General features: G+C 40.1%; 1 protein-coding gene across 3 annotated transcripts in view; it reads left to right on the forward strand.

Annotated features, from left to right (window-relative positions):
- Positions 1–19,023, forward strand: part of LOC148844828 (folate-sensitive fragile site protein) — a 71,547-nt gene extending 52,524 nt beyond the window's left edge. For 2 of the 3 annotated variants that reach the window (XM_088953776.1, XM_088953779.1), the window contains 5 exons: positions 4,965–5,023; positions 6,869–6,936; positions 12,288–12,368; positions 12,485–12,549; positions 18,653–19,023. In XM_088953776.1, the coding sequence (XP_088809902.1) occupies positions 4,965–5,023; positions 6,869–6,936; positions 12,288–12,368; positions 12,485–12,549; positions 18,653–18,843 (464 nt within the window). In that variant the 3' untranslated portion in view covers positions 18,844–19,023. The remainder of the gene's footprint in view (positions 1–4,964; positions 5,024–6,868; positions 6,937–12,287; positions 12,369–12,484; positions 12,550–18,652) is intronic. The other variant, XM_088953777.1, reaches the window with a different exon arrangement.
- The last annotated feature ends 360 nt before the right edge of the window (positions 19,024–19,383 follow it).

The following is a 19,383-nucleotide window of genomic DNA, read 5'->3' on the forward strand; positions in this document are numbered from 1 at the left end:
GTGGAGTTTTGGGAAGAGTTGGAAAGAGGTCATGAAATGGGAGTGAGTCCTTGGCTGTTGGGTGGGGATTTTAATGTTGTTCGAACTTTGGGTGATAAAGGGTGGAAGGGATAGGGGGATGTTGGCAACAATAAGGAGCTTTGGTGAGTTTATTAGGAGGAATGAGTTGGTGGATACAAGGGTGGTTGGATCTAAATTTTCTTGGTCAAATGGCTAAGATCCACCCATTTAAGAAGGCTGGACAGATTTTTGTTTAATGATGAGTGGATACTTTGTTTGCTGATTTGATTTAGGAAACTTTGGCTTACCCTTTCTTGGATCATAAACCCATTTTATTGAGAAGTTATTTTAAAGTGGTTGGCCTGATACCATTTAGATTCAAGAACATGTGCTTGGGTCACCCCCAATTCGTACAATCTGTGGAAGAGCTATTAAATTCAAGGGCAGGTTTCGTGATGATGAAAAAGTTATACATGCTTAAAGAAGACTTGGGAGTGTGGAGCAAACCAATTTTTGGAAACATAGAAGTGAGAAGAAAGAAGGTTTTGGAGAAAATGGTCAGGTTGGATGGAATGAGGGAAGAGGGTAATCTAACAAAGGAGGGAAGAAATGGGTGAATTGTTAAGGATGGAACTGGAGAGATTGATTCATTTTGAGGAGGTGGCTTGGAGAAAAATCAAGAATCTTGTGGTTGAAAGAAGGTGACAAGAATACTTCGTTCTTTCAAGCAATGGTAAGGGGAAGAAGGAAAAGAAATTGCATTATCAGATTGGATGTGGGAGGTGGAGTGGTGGATGAGCAAAGAGGAAATTGTAGAAGAGGTCCAAAGCTTTCATAAAATTTTATACAAAGGCTCTTACAGATGGATGTATATGTTAGGGGAAATGGAGTTCAATAAGATTAAAGATTTTATATGACAGTTGGTTAGGCAAATAATTTGGAGAAGTGTGGGGGGGTGGTTAAAGCTTTAAAGGGAGATAATGCTCTGGGTCTGGATGGTTTTAATATGAATTTCTTCAAGTCTTGCTGAAGTTTCTTAAAGGAAGATATGACGAGTATGTTTAAGGAGCTATGGGAAGATAAAATGATTGAGTAGAGCGCCAATGCAACTTTCATTTCACTTTATTCCCAAGAAAGAAGCTGCTTGTAGGATGAAGGATTTTAGGCCAATTGGCTTCATCACTAGTCCATACAAAATTATCATGAAGGTTTTGTCTAGAAGATTAAGATCAGTGTTGCATGAGGTGGTGGTCCCTACTCAAATGGCGTTCATTGAGGGTAGAGAAATTTTGGATGGGGTTTTGGTTGCAATGAAGGTATTGACTCAAGACTTAGAAGTGGTGTTTAGGGTTTAATTTGTAAAATTGTTATGGAGAAGGCTTATGGTCATGTAGAATGGGGTTTCTTGGAGGAGGTGATTTACAAGATGGGTTTTGGTGAGAAATGGAGAGGCTGGATTTTTGCTCGTGTTTGTGCAGTTTCCTTTTCAGTACTAGTTCACCAACAAAGTTTTTTCAGGCCTTTTGTGGATTCAGATAGGGAGATCTCATGCCTCCTATGTTATTTGTGATGGTGACTGAAGCTTTAAGTAAATTACTCTTCTCAAGAGCTCCCTTTCCAACTTACCGTCCTATTTTCTTTCTTTATTACCAATCCCAACAAAAGTGGCTCAAAGGTTAGAAAAGCTCCGGAGGGATTTCTATGGAAAGGTTGGGAGGAGAAGAAAATTCATTTAGTAAACTGGGATCAGGTGTGCACTCCAAAAGAAAAAAGAGGATTGGGGGTGAGGAAGCTGAAAACTTTTAACAGGGCCCTGTTGGGGAAATGGATATGGAGATTTGGTATGGAAAGAGACAGCTGGTGGAGGAAAGTTTTAGCAGCTAAATATGAAACTGACAGTGGGGACTGGCTAACCATTTCTAACCTCCCGTCTCTGGGATGTTCTCTGTGGAAGAAAATTATGGAAACCTTTCCTATTCTAAATAGTGGACTTTTTTTTTTTAAACTGGGGTCTGGTTATCACCTGAAATTCTGGAAAGATAAATGGTGTAATATCAGATCTTTAGAGGATCTGTTCCCACAGCTGATCCAGATTGCAGAGAGTCAAGAGGCATTGATTGCTGACTGCTATGAGCTGAGAGAAAATGTGGTTTCCTGGAATCCTGTTTTCAGAAGGGCTTTTCAAGATTTGGAAGTGGATCAAGTGATGGATCTGTTTGTTTTGCTTTCAAATCAGACATTAAAAGTGCAGGAAGAAGATTCCTGGGTTTGGAAGTGGTCGGCTGATGGTTTATTCTCAGTGAAGTCCTTTGCCAAAAAGTTGTCATGGGGGAATAATGAGAATTTCCCGGCTGATAAAATTTGGAGCCAGATTCCCCCTCATAAAATAAATGCACTACTTTGGGCTGTGGCCTTGGACAGAAACCTCACTAAGCTGAATCTGGTTAGAAGGGGAAAGCAAATTCAAAATTTGGGTTGTGTGCTTTGTGGTCAAAATGAAGAGGACAACAGCCATCTTTTTATCCATTGTCCTGTCTCAACAGCCTTGCGGGATCATTTTCTTTCTTCTGTGGGACTTCCTGGGTCATGGCAAGTAAAGTGATGGATCTCTTAAGAAGCTGGGAGCTTCAAGGCCTCTCCAAGTTGGCAAAAAGTGTGTGGTTGGATATTCCTGCAGCAGTGATCAGCACCATCTGGGCAGAGAGAAACAGAAGAGTTTTTCAAAACAAATCTAAGGATGTAGACAGTCTTTTATCTTCTAGTGTGGGGAAATTAGTGTCTTGGACTTCAGCTGTGAAAGGGTTCTAAACCAGGGCTCTTGGTGCACAGCTGAGGTCTAGAAGTTTGTTTGTGCTGTAATCTAGCTTTGGGATTGGCTCTCTATATTCTAGCTCCGGTTTTGGAGCTCCTCTGTAATTTCTGTTGTTTTAATAAAATTACCTTACCTTTTTTCAAAAAAAAAAAAATGAAGGTATGATGGGAGGTTTTAAGGTTGGAAGAGAAGGTTTAGTTTCCCATTTACAATATGCAGATGATACATTAGCCTTCCTGGATGGCTTGGCTGAGTAGTCTGTGAATCTGAGAGCCATTCTTAAATGTTTGAAGTGTTGGTAGGTCAAAAGATAAATTTGAACAAGAGTGTGAGGATTGGTGTTGGGGATATATCTCAATATCTTTTGATAGAATGTGCAGGATCAATGGGATGCCTGGTAGGTGAGTTCCCTTTCACCTATTTGGGACTACCAATTGGTGTGAAGGCTTTAGTGGTTTCAACACGGCAGCCAGTTTTGGATAGAATTGATCAAAGGTTGGATGGTTGGGAAGGAAAATATATTTCTTTTGCAGTTAAGATCACTCTCATAAAAAGTGTTCTCACAAATCTACCTACATATTGTCTTTCTTTGCTCAAAGTTCTAGCTGTGGTGGTTGAATCAATAGAAAAGATGCAAAGGGATTTCTTGTGGAGTTTGAAGATGATGATAAAGAAATACCATTTGGTTAAATGGGAGGTGCTATGTGGGGCAAAGAAAGATGGGGGTTGGGAATTCAAACGGTGAAGGTGTTTAATAAGGCACCATTGGTTAAATGGTTATGGAGGTGTGGAGCAGAAAGAGAGTATTTGTGGTGAAGAGTTGTGGCTTGTAAGTATGGGGTGGCTAGCTTTGGGTGGGACTCAAAGGAGGTGAGGTCATCATATGGGGCTTGTGTTTGGATGGGATTGAGTTTCATTCAGAATTTTTAAATTGTGTGATTTTGTGGGTTGGTGATGGTGAAAGAATAAAATTTTGGGAGGATGATTGGTTAGGGATTGGAAGGCTTTGTGATATTTGCCCAAGGTTGTACAGGTTGAGTGAGAAGAATACTATGATCTCTCAAAACTTTGAAGCTAATCAAGGAAATATTGTGTGCTGCCCTACCTTTAGAAGACCTTTGCTGTAGAGGGAGGTGGAGGAGTGTGTTTAAGACTGCTGTCTTTGTTGCAAGGTGCTAATTTGCAGTTGGATAGAGCTGATGCAAGGTGGTGCAAAAAGTGCAGGAATGGTATCTTTATTATTAACTCTTTCTATAAAGTCTTCACTAAGGAGCCAGGTGGAAAGATCCCAAATTGAAGGAGAGTGGGGAAACCCGATTCCCCCCACAGTAGAGGCCTTTGTATGGCTGGTTGCACTTGACAACATCCTTACACAAGATCACTTAAAGAGTAAAGGTGTTCAAAAGGCGAGCAGTTTCTACTTCTGCAGAAGCTTTGAGAAAGATGTGCTTCACCTTTTTGTTGGCTGCAGGTTTTCTAATTAGCAATTGGAATTTTTACTTCAGACTTTTTGGGATGGATTTGTGGTCTCCAATCTCCACTGCAGAAAATTTTTCTTGGACAGTTTTGAATGGAAACAAGAAAGCAAAATTGGTTTGGTCATGCATGTCATTTGCAGTCTGATTGGAACTTTGGAAGGAAATGATGAGAAAGATATTTGAAGATAAGGAAGCAAAGAAGTGCTTTGTTCAATTATTAGGAGGAGAATCTTAGATTGGATACTGATACTAGAATTTTTGGGTTTTGTAAGAAGCTTCATTTGGGGTTGAATTTTGATCCTCTTTGTAATTATACTTGGGGGTTTGATGTATTGTTTTTCTTTTTCTATGTACTCTTTGCTTTTTGGGTGATCTATCTTCACATCTTAGATTGTATTCCTTTTTTTTTTTTTTAATGATTTTGTTATTTACTTACAAAAAATGGTGTAACCTTTTTGATCAGTAACGATGTAACTTGTTTTGGCTATGCAAATATCACAGCTTCCAGTCCCAACTTTTGATTGTATTCTCTTTCCCATTCATCAAAGTAATGAGAATATTGTTATTCTTTATCATTGGACTCCGTTATTCTTTATCATTGAACTCCTACAGAGCATCTTGATATTTGATTATGACAGCAGGACCTAGATTGACTTACTAAACTTGCTCATCAGGGCAGTTCATATGCGGTAATAAACAATGCAATGAAAAAGATGGCTTGGCAAGCTATGAGGCAAGTTGTTGAATATCTGTTTACTATAACTGGATTACTTCTGCTTCTTGTCAATATATTCAGGAACTGTTGACTTATCTGTTTATATAGACAAATTCTTTTTTTTTTTTTTTTTTTGAGGAAACTATGATAGACAAATTCAAGTGCATAAATATAAACATGGGTATACTATGTTAGATCTTTGCTCATGGGCAGATGTCAACAAATACTGTTTACTAAGGTTAAAACTGTTTTTACTGCATCTGGCATTTATTGTTGATGTTATTCCCTTATTAGGATATACAGGACCTCTGGGGGGATAGTTCCAATGTTTCCTTGTCACTAAATTGTCAATAATGTGTCTAGTGATACTGAAGATTAGCATCATCTTCATCAAGCGGTGAATTGCATTGATGGATAATGTAGCTACCTACTTGTCATATCTAAGCAGTAGAGTTGTCTAGTATTTGCCTGCCTTCAACATAATATGGACAACTGATTAACTGATTAAGGCTAAATTTGGGAGTGCTTAAAAATAAGTGTTTTTTTAAATAAACACTTATTTTGGGCCGGGACCACACCAATATGCGCTTATTTGCGTTTGGAAAGTAAGCCCTAATATGAGAAGCCCAAATTTTGGGCCCTTTTTTAAGTGCTTGCTTCCTTTCTGGTCTGTCTTGGCCTGCCATGTCATTTTGAAAATACCTATACTACCCCTGTTTGAAATAAGTGCTTTTTCACCAAACACTCATTTGCAGTTATTAGAATAGGCACTTATTTTTCAAATAATCTCTCCCAAACTCCACCCAAGTAGTATTGATTTTGCCTTGTCTACACCTTTGATGCAGTACCACCTTCAAAGAGGATGCTCATGCCTACAAGATGGTGCTAGGTCTTTAATAGACAGCTTACACCCTTACCAAGAAGCCCTAGTTAATCAAATTGCCTCAGTTTTTAAGGGCTAAGCGAAACAAAAGATAATGAGCATTACCAATGATAGATTCCTCAATTGAAAACCCAACTAGAAGGATCTGAATGTGCATAAATATTTGCATGTTGAGCATCCTTGACTTTTAAATGACAATGTATGTAGAAAAAACAAAATAAAGAAATCCCAATTCTTTCTATCCTGGACATAATTGAGAAAAAAGGGAACATTGTGAGTTTCAAAACCAAAAACATATTTAGCAAAATCTAATATCCATAATTAGTTCAGCTTTTTATTGCACTGCCATTTTGGTAACGACAACCTTCATCTTCTCAATTATCTGCTTCCATTCCTTCTTTGCACCTGCCTTTTCATCACAGAAGGTGTCTTCTCCACCAAGTCCTTTGCTTCCTTCAGAAATCAGTAAAGCTATTGACCTCCTTGATAATCTTGATCTCTTCCTCACATGATTCAAATCTACATGGTGTGGAGAAAATTTAAAAGATTAATTATCAATAGTAAAATTAATGAATCAATGTGGGAGATAGCATTGCTTTTTTATATGAATTTGAATAAGAAATTAACATTAGATTTGGTTCTTATATGAATGATTTGGTCTGGCCTCCTAATTTGTTAGGAAATTTGAATTGTATCTTTTCTATGTCCACTTTACTCGTTTTCATAGTTTTTTTTTTTTTTAATTTGAATCAAAATATGTATTAAAACATTCTTTGTGAGAGGAGGGCTAGTGACATGTCAAAACAAAAAAGCCTTTGCCGGAAAAACCATGCATATATATGTATGTTCATTAGTTGTTGGTAGAAAATTAAACTTAATGACATCTCCCTCTTGTGCAAAGATATCTATCTTAATCTGCTTGTATTTTAATTTGAATGAGAGCTTTATCTTTGCATTTCATCTTTCCACTACTTTTGCAGGTTAACTTTTCCTACTTTGAAGCAGGTGAAAACAAGCAGGCCCTTGTGAAATTGGTAGCATGTGAGAGGTGAGTGGGTACCTGTCAAGGTTGTGATAATTTTGAAATTTGTGATTCGGTAAAATATAGTTAGAGATGCTATATAAATAGATGACAGCCTTAGACTGAACTGTTAATAATCTAATGGTCCTTGTGTGATAATTATGCCCAGTGGGTCACTGTTAAAAAAAAAAAAAAAGCCCAGTGAGTCCATGCCTACTGTCACTACCCCAAATGATACAAGAACAGCATGCAATCATATGAAAAAATAGGGACTAACTCCAGGGTCCAATACCTTATTATGGCAATCAAGAAATGCCAAGGAAGCCTAACATGTGGAGTGGTGAGTTCACATGGTCACAACTCACAACACATTATTGTAACTCCCCAATAAACACAAATATGCTATCAATCAAATTAAATGCCAAATCACCCAGTGACTGCATGCTTGCTGTTACTACCCCAAATGTGCACGAACATGACCACAACACTTTTATTGACTATCAAGAAATACCAAGGCATCCTCCCTACATGTGAAGTGATGAGTTCACATGACCACAACACTTTCTTGCAACCATTGAATAAAACACAGGCATGCTATCAATCAAATGAAAAACCAAATGATCCAATGAGTGTATGCTTGCTGTTGCTACCCCAAGTGTTACAAGAAAAACATGCTATCGTATGAAAAACTAGAGAGTACCTGTTGGGTCTACTATCTTACTATGAAAATCAAGAAATACCAAGGTAGCTTAACATGTGGAGCAATGAATTCAAATGGTCATACCACTTTCCTGTGACTCCCCAATAAAATATAATCATGCTATCGATCAAATGAAATACCAAATCATCTAGTGAGTTCATGCTTGCTGTTGCTATTCCAAATGGTACAAGAAAAACACGCTATCAAATGAAAAAAAATAAAGACTACCACTAGGGTCTACTACCTTACTCTAGATATGAATTCACATGGTCAAAATGCTTTCTTGCAATTATTCAATAAAACACCAACATGCTATCAATTATATAGAAAATTAAATCACCCAATGATTCATGTCTGGGTGAGTTGGTTTTGATTAGTTCACATGGTCATAACACTTTCTTGTGATCCTTCAATAAAACATATACACACTACAAATCAAATGGAAAACCAAATAATGTAGTGAGTGTGTGCCTACTGTTACTACCCTAAATTCGGGCTGCATATTTTGGATTAAGGTTGAGGCCTTGACCAACCCAAATCTGTTTTAACTTCATATTTGCATGTATAAATGTTATATAAATACGTATTTATGCTTGTCAGTACTTATGTTTATGTGTATTTTCTATTCATGCATGTATACATCCATAAATGTGTATATCTATGTATTTATGTTTGAAGGCAATTTTTTTTCCTAAAACATGATAACCATGTTGTTTTACACATAATAATGCTAGTATTGAGTAACATGAACACTTAAGAATCTAGGAAATAAGCACATTTGACAAAAGGAAGAGAGAAGTTGGACCAACCTGAGCCCAGGCTGATCCTAATCCAAAGTTTTAGGGTTAGGGGTTCAACAACTTGGGTCAGGTTAGGGTTGACCTCAACCCGATCCAACCCAGCTTGACTTGCACCCCTATAAAATGTTTTAATAAAAATGTTTTAAAACACAGAGACATGGTGTGAGGCGTTCACTACCTAGAGGCGTAGAGGAGAGGAGGGTCAAGAGGAAGAAGGAAGAAAAGGAAGGGGGATCTCATTTTTTCTTTACTTTTAATAAAAATCTTTTATATTAGGAATAATAAAGATGCACAACACTAGTTGAAAGGGGGGTCTTAAAAAAGGGGGTCGGGGAACTGAAGCCGCCAACTGAAGGGGCCGAGGGCAGACCACTTTCTTTCCCCTTATCTTTTCTTCCCTTCCCTTTCCTTTTCTCTTTTTTTTTTCTTCTCTTTCTTTCTTTTTCTTTTCCTTTCCTTTCCTTTTTTTTTCTTTTTTTTTTCACTCATTTTATATGAGGTGTGCATGAGGTGTATGCCTCTAGCATGCCTCATGAAAAAAATCACGAGGTGTAAGCCTCTTGCACCTGAGGCATATGCCTCAAAGGTGTCAGCACCTCTGGCATACGCCCTAGGGTGTTTTGGGAGCGCCTCACCTGGAGGTGCGCCTCAAGGCATACGCCTCCCACGCCTTTTAAAACACTACTAATAATCAATAAATACAATGTATCCTAACATGTGGAGCAATGAGTTCACATGGTCACAAGACTTTCTTGTGGCAATCCAATTAATCTAGGACATGCTAATCGAATGAAAAATCAAATCACCTAGCCGATACTTGCCTACTGTTAGTATCCTAAATGATAAAACAACAAGAACCACCTGTCATATGGAAAAATAGAGGCTACCTCTAGGGTCTACTACCTTACTATCATTGTTTAAAATGTCCCTAAATTTCCTAATATTATCATGACATGTTTCTATTTCCATGGATAGTGACATGAAATTTTACTAGAATCGACATATTCCCTAGTGAACACTGAACACTACCAAGACTATGTAGAGTACAAGGGGCAATATTATAACATAAGTTGGTGGCAATATTGTAGATATGGAGAACATAGTTTTTCAGGGCACCAAGGCGAGGCTAGGTGATAGGAAAGCACCTTGTTGCCTAGTCGCCTTGGCAATGGATTTTTTTTTATGTAAAAAACATAGATCCTAGGGTAGTTCCCTAGGTACCGTAATCATATTTCCTTTATAATTATTCATAAGAAAAGTATAAAGTTCGTATTAACTTATAGAAAATCAACATATTCATGAGAAGAAGAAGAAGAAGACAGCATTTAGCATTTAGCAATACAGGTGTTGAAGTCTTTGAGGGTTCAATACAACATTTAGCAATGTTTGTGTTGATTAAACCCTAAAATGTAAGAAAATAATAAAAAGAAATTAGTATATAAACACACAAAGTGATTATTGTAGTTTAATAATGTCTATTTTATAATTATAATCTCAAAAAATAAAGAACAAAAAAGTATATTATAGTACAAAGTAAAAAACTGCTTGGCGATTAGGTGAGGTGAGCCTCAAAGGGTGCTTTGTTGCCTAGGCGTCGCCTTGACAACTATGATGTAGAGTAGTAATGTTATTTCCCAGCTAACTTTCATGATTTGAGCCAACTTGATATTCATTTCAAACTTGCAGTTAAACATTAGTTTTTGTTTGTGTAATAGACTATTTGGTTGATCTTTTAGAGCCATGTTTCCACCATGTATAATTTTTACAATATTTCCATATGATATTTCCCACATTCCTGACATGTTTCCTATATTTGGATGACCGACATTCTAAACCTTGCTTACTATGACAATCAAGAAATACCGAGGCAGCCTACCATGTGGAGTGCTTAGTTTACATGGTCACTGCATTTTGTTGTGACTCCTCGAGAAAACACAAACATGCAATCTATCAAATGGAAAACCAAACCACCTAGTGAGTACAGGCCTATGTTGCTAGCTACCCCAAATGATAAGAATAAGCCATTATCATATGAAAAAGTAAACTATCACAAGGGTCTACTATACTACCTTACTATGACAATAAATACCAAAGTAGCCTAATATGTGGAGAGATGAGTTCACATGGTCACTACACTCTCTTGCAGTCCTCCAATAAACATGGGCATGCCACTGATCAAATGAAAAAAAGAAAAAATCACCCCGTGAGTGTATGTCTGGGTGATTTGGATTGGGTTCATATGGTCACAATGTTGCAACCCTCCAACGAAATACAGACATGTTATCAATCAAGTGAGTGCATGCCTGATGTTACTGCCCCAAATGATACAAGAACCTGCTATCATACGAAAAAATAGACTACCTGTAGGTCTACTAGTTTACCATGACAATCAAGATATACTAATGTAGCCTAACATATGGAGGGATGCATTCACATACATCATATGGGAAACCAATTCACCCAGTGAGTGCATGCCTTGATGATTTGATTTTGATAAGTTAACATTGTCAAAATACTTTCTTGCTACCCCCGAATGATTCAAGAACAACTTGCTATCATATGAAAAAATAGAGACTATCTATAGGGTATACTTTTGTAGTATGACAATCAATAAATACCAACATAGCCTAATATGTGGAGTGATGGGTTTACATGGCCACAACTCTTCCGGTGAGCTCATATGGTCTATCAAATGTAAAACCACCCAGTGAGTTCCTGCCTGGGTGATTTGATTTTGGTGAGTTCACATGGTCACGAACATTCTTGCAACCCTTCAATAATACTCATATATGTTATCAATCAAATGAAGACCAAATCACGCAGCGAGTGTATGCTTGTTGCTATCTCAACTGATACAAGAACAATCCAGTATCTTATGAAAAAATAGAGACAACCTCTAGGGTCTACTACATTATTTTGATAATTTATAACTTCCAAGGTAGCCTAACATGTGGAATGATGAATTCAAATGTTCACAACGCTTTGGCATCACTCCAACAAATCATATTGAAAACCAAATCACCCAGTGAATGCATGCCTGGGTGATTTTGTTTTGATATGTTCCCTTGGTCACAACACTTTTATGACCCTCCAATAAAACATAGACATGCTTTCTATCACATGTAAAACTAAATCACGGACTGAGAGCATGTTAGCACCAAGACCTGTGGTGAGCCATGACCTATGTCTGGGAATAGCCAGCCTGTGTATCAGGTTTACAAGAGAAGAAAGCCAAGTCAGCAAGCAGTTAGACCAAGCGGCAGTGTTGTTAAAAGAATGTAACAGCTCTGCAATGAATTGTAACTTGTAACAGTTTACCTGAGAAATAATTAGCAGGAGGATGAAGGCAAGACCAAATTCATTTGAAATATCTATCCCTCTCTCTCTCTCTCATTTAACGATCAAATCTGGTCAATTGCTAAATCATTTAAGGCTGGAGTGTTTAATGGCTTGCTCCCATGTCCTACTTTCGGAAATTCTGAGAATGTGGAAGATTGTCTCTATTCGCGTCATGCCTCCCTGCTTTTCAGTTGGTTGGGATCTAGGCGTTATTAATGGAGGCAACCTTTGTTTATTTTATCTGACACCCCTAGGCCTACTTATCTTTCATTTCTACATTGTACTAATTGGAGTCATCAAATGCAGCAACCCCCCCCCCCAATTTTCTATTTCTTTTCTCTAACACCTACCTTGCATCATAAATGTAATGGTTGGAATCAATACAAGGGATGCTACAGAAGTCTTCAATTCCGCTATGAATGGCATGTTGTATTAAGTTGCTTGCTCGATGATCTTCAATTTTACTGTCTCTTATTAATTCCATAATATATGCTTTTGCTATGCACTAATGGCATACTTTTGGGTGAGAAAATCTGTAGATGTGCAGAGAAGCTTGTGTACAAAAAATGGAAAGAAGAGCAATTTGAAAGAAAAGAGAAAGAAAAACTCAATAGAAAGAGGTATTAACTGGAGTATTTTTTACTCCTACTGTTATCTTTTGTTATAGATGAAAGCAATGAAGGCTTGCAGGCTTTTATGTTCTATTGTAGGAGCTGACTTTTAGGGGTTTTTATAGGGAAAGAACAAAAGTCGATGGTGATTCAGATGATGAGTATGAAACAAAAAATAATAGGAGAAAAGGTTCCATCTTACTACCATTTATACTTCTGCTTTTTATTTTGGTGTAAGCAATTCCTATTATTGATTAGCTATTTTTCTCGACCTTTTGCGTTGTTTCTATCTCCTGCTTATTTTATCCAAGTTCACTTCAAATGATATTAGCTTCTGTTATTTTTTGACTTTATTTTTCATATGTTAATTTTCTTTGTAAACTATTATATGGTTGCATTAAGCATCTTTAATGAAGAAAGTTTGCAAGGTACTAGGCCATGTTCATAATCTTCTTAATTCTTATGGGGGTGGATATCGGACTTTGTTGAAGTTGAAAATGGTTTTCTTTTGTTGCACTTGCAAAGGTGGAACATTCTAGAAGGTTTTAACACCCATTCATTTTCTGTTTTGATGACTTCCTATTCATGGTGTTTTATGCCTTGAAGATGAGGCATAGGTAGGAGAAGCCACATAGACCATAGCCACTGATGAAATTTCTGAGAATGTCAGTGCCAGGTACATGTATAAGGCAGTTGTTGTCTAAATTTGTGCTTTCTATCTTTTTCCAGGTAAACATTACAATTGTCATTGAAAAAATGTATAATTTTAAAATCTCTGAAATGTGTAGAAAGTAGGTTATTGTTGAACGGTGGCATAAAAGTAGCATGTTAAGATTATGAAATTGTTTTGTAAAGTATAACCAAGAATCTGATTTTGGAAGGGCAATTAGAGTGGTGTTAGCATTTTTTGTCCTATTTATTTAGATCGGTGGAATTGGTGAACTATCCTTCTTGATGAGGGCAGATTTGGCCCTCCAATGAAATTGCGACACGTGGCACCTTGTGACAACTAGGCAAACACCCGGGCAACAACTTACCAAGTTGGAGTCCCACCCGGGCACCGGTCTAGCCGGCCTGGCGTGGCCTGGCGCGACTTGGCGTAGCCTGCACGCGGCCTGCGCAGCCTGGCGCGACCTACAAACGGCCTACGCGCTGCCTGGCGCGGCCTAGCGCGGCCTGGCGCGACTTGGCCGACCTGGATCAGCTTAGCACATGATCCGACCTGGCTGACCTAGCTGCCCATAAGACGCCCACCGATAAACTCGGCATGCATACCCCACGAGCTCGGCAGCTCGCCAAGGAGCTCGGTACCTCACCAAAGAGCTCGCCAAGGAGCCAAGCAGCTCGGCATAGCTCCCCCGGGTAGCTCGCCACTTGTAGGGTAGCTCGGTACAGAAGAGTAGTTTGGCGTATCGCAGGAAGATCTGCCTGACAACCTGGCCCAGACACCGACCCGCCGAGTGACGCAGATGCCGACCTGACAACCTGGCCCAGACACCGACCCACCGATTGACGCAGGTGCCGACTTGACAACCTGGCCCAGGCGCCGACCTGGCCGCCTGACACAAGCGCCAGACTGACGACCTCGAGTTCACCACCGTACCCTGGTTCTGACGGGATGTGACGAGTCTTACCGTTTGGAGGCTTTTCACCCACCTAACCCACGAGGACTCCGGTATATAAAGACCTCACCCCCCAAAGGGTTGGGAGGATGGAAAAAGTGGAGGTAATCCCTGCTCTCTAGCTCTCTCGTTTCTCCAATATCATCTTCAAAGCTCTCTACAATCAGAGTGCTAACTTAAGTGTCTGAGAGTCCCCGCAGGGAAAATACCCCCGGGTCCTCTGATTCAGTTCTCACGGTCCCTCAGCTCCCGCCGTCTACAAAGAGGAGGGAAAAAAGGATGTTCTCGCAGGTCGCTCAGCTCTCGCCGCCTACAAAGGAGAAGAAATCACCTCATGCAGAGGGTAGTCGGGTTGCGCTGCACCAAGGAGCTCCACCATCCTCTGAGTTGCAGGCTGCCTAAGAGCAGGTCAAATGACGAGTCCATCAGGGAGTTCGCCACCAGGCAGTTCGCCACCAGGTAGTTTGCCACCAGGCAATTCGTCACTAAGTAGCTCTCCACCAGGGAGCTCGCCACCAGGCAGTTCTCCACCAGGGAGTTCGCCACCAAGTAGCTCATCACCAAGGCACATCACCACCGGGTCAAATAACGAGGTACTTATCAAAAGAATTTATGCATCACAAAAAATGGTACGTGACCAGAAACGGTTACATCAATTGGCGTCGTCTGTGGGAACACGCTACAAAAAGCTAAGTTCTCATCCTACAAAAGCTAAGTTCTCATCTTACCAAAGCTAAGTCCTCACTTTTTAGAAATTCAATCTTTCGCTTTATAGTTTACATTCTTTATGAACTCAAAGACTATGCAGGGAGCTAACAGACTAAGTAGCTCTACCAACCTTACTTTCAATTCAGATAATGCCTCATCAGTCCTCTCCGCAAGGTCCCTCCTACAAAGATGAGCTCTTCGTGGCTTCCGCGGGAGTTGGCGGCCAACAGACTACATAGGCGCCCTTACCGGTCGAGCCTTTCAAGGCTCCCGTGTGAGTTGGCGACTTAAAGTTAGTTGTGCTACCCCCGAAGGTCGAGCTCCTAGTAGCTTCTTGTAGGAGTGGGTGACCGGCATTACGAAGCTGATGCAGCACAGTCACAGCTCGACACCTCACAGGCAAAGCCTACGGGCCACATTACTGCTTAAGACCCGGTCGCCTCTCCAGCACGGGCAAAGTAAAAAAAGAGTAGACTACGAGTCACTCCCAAAGTCTACAGTTCACATTACTGCTTAAGACCCGGTTGCCTCTCCGGCACGGGCAAAAGTCAAAGAAGAGTAGACTACGAGTCACTCCCAAAGCCTACGGGCCACACTATTGCTAAATATCCAGTTGCTTCAGTAGGATCAAAATCAGCAAAAGTGAACTATAAATTGCCCAGAGCCAAAGGGCTACACTACTGAACTGGCGGAGACCCCCTCGCCTTACTGGCAACTCGCCATATACAGGCAGCTCCCAAAGCCTAAGGAATTGGATCAGCACTTACTAGCTCGTCGACTTACGAGCCAAAAGAAATCTACTCCCTTCGCGGCCTGCGCGTGGCCTGGTGCGGCCTGCGCGACCTGGCGCGACCTGCGCGTGACCTGGATCAGCCTAGCACATGATCCGACCTGGCCGACCTAGTCGCCCATAAGACGCCCACCGATAAACTCGGTATGCATACCCCACGAGCTCGGTAGCTCACCAAGGAGCTCGATAGCTCACCAAAGAGCTCGCCAAGGAGCCAGGCAGCTCAGCAGAGCTCGCCACAAGCAGCTCGGCATAGCTCCCCCAGGCAGCTCGCCACTTGTAGGGTAGCTCGGTACAGAAGAATAGTTTGGCGTATCACAGGAAGATCTCCTGCCTGACAACCTAGCCCAGACACCGACCCGCCGACTGACGCAGGCGCCGACCTGACAACCTGGCCCAGACACTGACCCGCCGACTGACGCAGGCACCGACTTGACAACCTGGCCCAGGCGCTAACCTGGCCGCTTGACACAAGCGCCAGCCTGACAACCTCGAGGAATTCATCACCGTACCCCGGTTCTGACGAGATGTGACGAGTCTTACCGTTTGGAGGCTTTTCACCCACCTAACCCGCGAGGACTCCGGTATATAAAGATCTCACCCCCCAAAGGGGGGGGGGGGGGAGGATGGAAAAAATGGAGGTAATCCTTGCTCTCTAGCTCTCTCGTTTCTTCAATATCATCTTCAAAGCTCTCTACAATCAGAGTGCTAACTTAAGCGTCGGAGAGTCCCCGCTGGGAAAATACCCCCAGGTCCTCTGATTCAGTTCTCGCAGGTCCCTCAGCTCCCGCCGCCTACAAAGGAGAGGAAATCACCTCATGCAGAGGGTAGTCGGGTTGCGTTGCACCAGGGAGATCCACCATCCTCTGAGTTGCAAGCCACCTAGGAGCAGGTAAAATGATGAGTCCACTAGGGAGCTCGCCACCAGGCAGTTCGCCACTAGGCAGTTCACCACCAGGGAGCTCGCCACCAGGCAGTTCGTCACTAAGTAGCTCTCCACCAGGGAGCTCGCCACCAGGCAGTTCTCCACCAGGGAGTTCGCCACCAAGTAGCTCATCACCAAGGCACGTCACCATCGGGTCAAATAATGAGGTACTTAGACAAAAAAATTTATACATCACAAAAAATGGTACGTGACCAGAAACGGTTACATCACTTCTCATTTTTGCTACATCACTTTGTCTCATGGGAATTTTAATGTTCCCCTTTTCAGAGCCCTTGGAGTTGGGTTCCTGATCTGTGAAGCCATCCTCAATCTTTGATGGGTTGTAGGTGTTCCTTTCTTTGGAACGTAGTACCTTTTGCTATTTGATGGATGGTTTTGGAAGGAAGGAAATGAAGGGATTTTTTAAGGTTTAGGAAGGTTCATGATGTTGATGAGGATGCATTACAGCCTTTTTATGGATGGAGTTCTGGTGGTGCAGGTCTTTAGTGGTCTTAACCAAATCAACTTTGTATTTACATGGTACTCTATCTTGGATAGTACACTTTCAAGGCCCCTTTTGGTTTTGGGGCCCTCTTCATGCCTTGATTATTTATCTAAAGAATGTTACCTGGTGTGGTGAAGGAGCTGAAGAAGGTCTAAGTCATTCTAGAAGCCTGAAAAGTTGGTAATTTTACATGGCAGAGCACTATGTATAATTGTATATGCAGGAAGCATATGTTCCGCTTTATGGAAGAGACCACAAAAACCTATTATATACTGATAAGGGGAAGAACAATCTATTCGAGTCTAATGCACAGTCCAGGCTCTTTGTTTGATTTCCATTTAGTTGTTTAATATATAAGAAGACCAAGTGGAATACATTGTAAACTATCCAGGTTCGTTCTTTCTAATTCTTTGTGTTCTTCTACAGCACCAGTTAGAAGAAGTGATCTGTTACATGTGGAAGTGTCTAAAGAGCTAGGGGCAGATCAAAAAGAATTTGGGTAGAAGTATTAAGAAATTTTTTAAGCACCCAAAATTTAATGATGGATATGGCACTGAAAAGAATGCAATGGTGAAACAGGGATTCATATAGCCAGCCCCATATATTTGGGACAAAGGTTAGATGATGATGATAATGAACAAGGTGACTCCAACCAACATTGTTATCTGGAACCTATTGGTTTTGGTAGTTCAACTCAAGCAGAAATATTGGCAGTTCTAGAAGGGGATTCACATGTAATTGTAGGTTGGTTGAGAAGGAACTATCCAGACCCTTGGAAATATAAACATTATCATGAGGGAGGTCAAACAGCTGGCTTTGGAACTGAACAAATTAGAGATGGTATCCAAGGTCAGCAAACAGTATGGGTAATAGGCTAGCAAAATAAGGGTTAAACAGAACTCGGTTAAAATAATAAATAGGAAAAGCCCCATTTTTTGATAGTTAAGCTGTAATTTTTAAGTCCCTTCAGTCTTTGTTGTTTTGATGGGCTTTATCTTTTTTCGGTTTCACTACAATTCTGAGTGTATGTGAAGAACATAGTTTGGGAATGGTATAAAAGGAGTGCAGCTAGGGCTATTTGATAACTGCTTAGGTTGCTGAACTGAATGCCTTATTGCTTTATCTTTTAGTGAATAAAATTATTAAAAAATAAAATATCAGCCATTAAAGAGACCAGAATCCTCCTTAAAAAACATATTCACTAAAAGACAAAGCAATAAACTTTTCAGTTCAACCACTCCAGCTGTTATCAAATGGTTTAAAATGCTTATCATGTTCATAAATTTTTACACGGGTTACATCATATAGTAGTTTCATCCCTAATGATATCTTTCCATTCTTTTGAACCCTTTTTTTGATTGGTCATTCTCTTGAACCATTTGAATAGTGGTATGGATGGAAATCAACTAAGAAACTGAGTTTATTGTTCAGATCTTGGTATTAGCTTGTGGGGTGGTAAAAAATGATATATTGTTATCCTTGAGTATTTTGTGAATTATTACTCTATAGAAGTTGAATCTGCTGCTACAATGTTCATAATGTATTCTGACTCTCTCTTTTTAGTTATATGCTAATAATTGAAAAATGGCTTCTCAATGCATCGAAGTATTTTATGAGGTCACTTAACAATTTATTCTAATTAATCTTATGAGCATGCTTCCATCTCAATAGTCGTTTCTGACAAAGTTTGAAACTGTTTTCTCAAATTCACCATTCTTGCTTCGAATGAGGCCTGATTTGTAGGATGTAGAATACTTGCAGACCATGGTTACTGCTTTTGCAGCTCATCTCCCGTGTCTCTGCCTAACTTTGAGAGAAATACTTCTTTATTATATGGGCAGGAAAGAAAGCTTCAACTTCAACAGATAATCGAAAAATCAATGATGAAAACTTTGATGAGTTTATGGAAGGAATGTTTCCATGATCTTAGCTGAACAAAAGCACTCTTCCAAAAGCTCTTATGTACCATAACATGATATAGAAATAGAGAAAGTTGGTGGGCATGATCTATAGACTTGCGGAATTTGGAGTAATATATTTCAAGAAAAATCATCTTAAAACCATGTCTGATTTGGTGATAGTGAAAAACTCCAATGCCAATCGAGTTTTTTAGATTTGCTTTTGTGTTTTCCTTTGAATAGATGAGAATAACAGAATTACCTTTTTTGTTTTGCGCCACAATAGAACAACATTCTGAGATATCATGGGATGATGTATGCACGGGATAACATGGTTTAGTATGGATATCTGCATCATTTAGAGTGAGTCATTGGAGATCTTAGTTCTCAAAGGATGTATGATCAGCTTCCACATCCTGGCCAGCCTTAAAGCTGTGTTACTGCCTTACTGGCATGAAACCGTATCTATCAGCCTCTTCCCAGATTTACTTCAAATTGGATTCTCAAAACATGGAAATTTGTGCATTATCACAACTCGCCCATATATCGGTTCCTTTCATTTGGAACAAGATTCTG

The sequence above is a fragment of the Nelumbo lutea genome, chromosome 7, assembly GCF_056320005.1.
Source record: "Nelumbo lutea isolate HS-2025 chromosome 7, American lotus-T2T, whole genome shotgun sequence".
In the NCBI taxonomy this organism is placed as follows: domain Eukaryota; kingdom Viridiplantae; phylum Streptophyta; class Magnoliopsida; order Proteales; family Nelumbonaceae; genus Nelumbo; species Nelumbo lutea.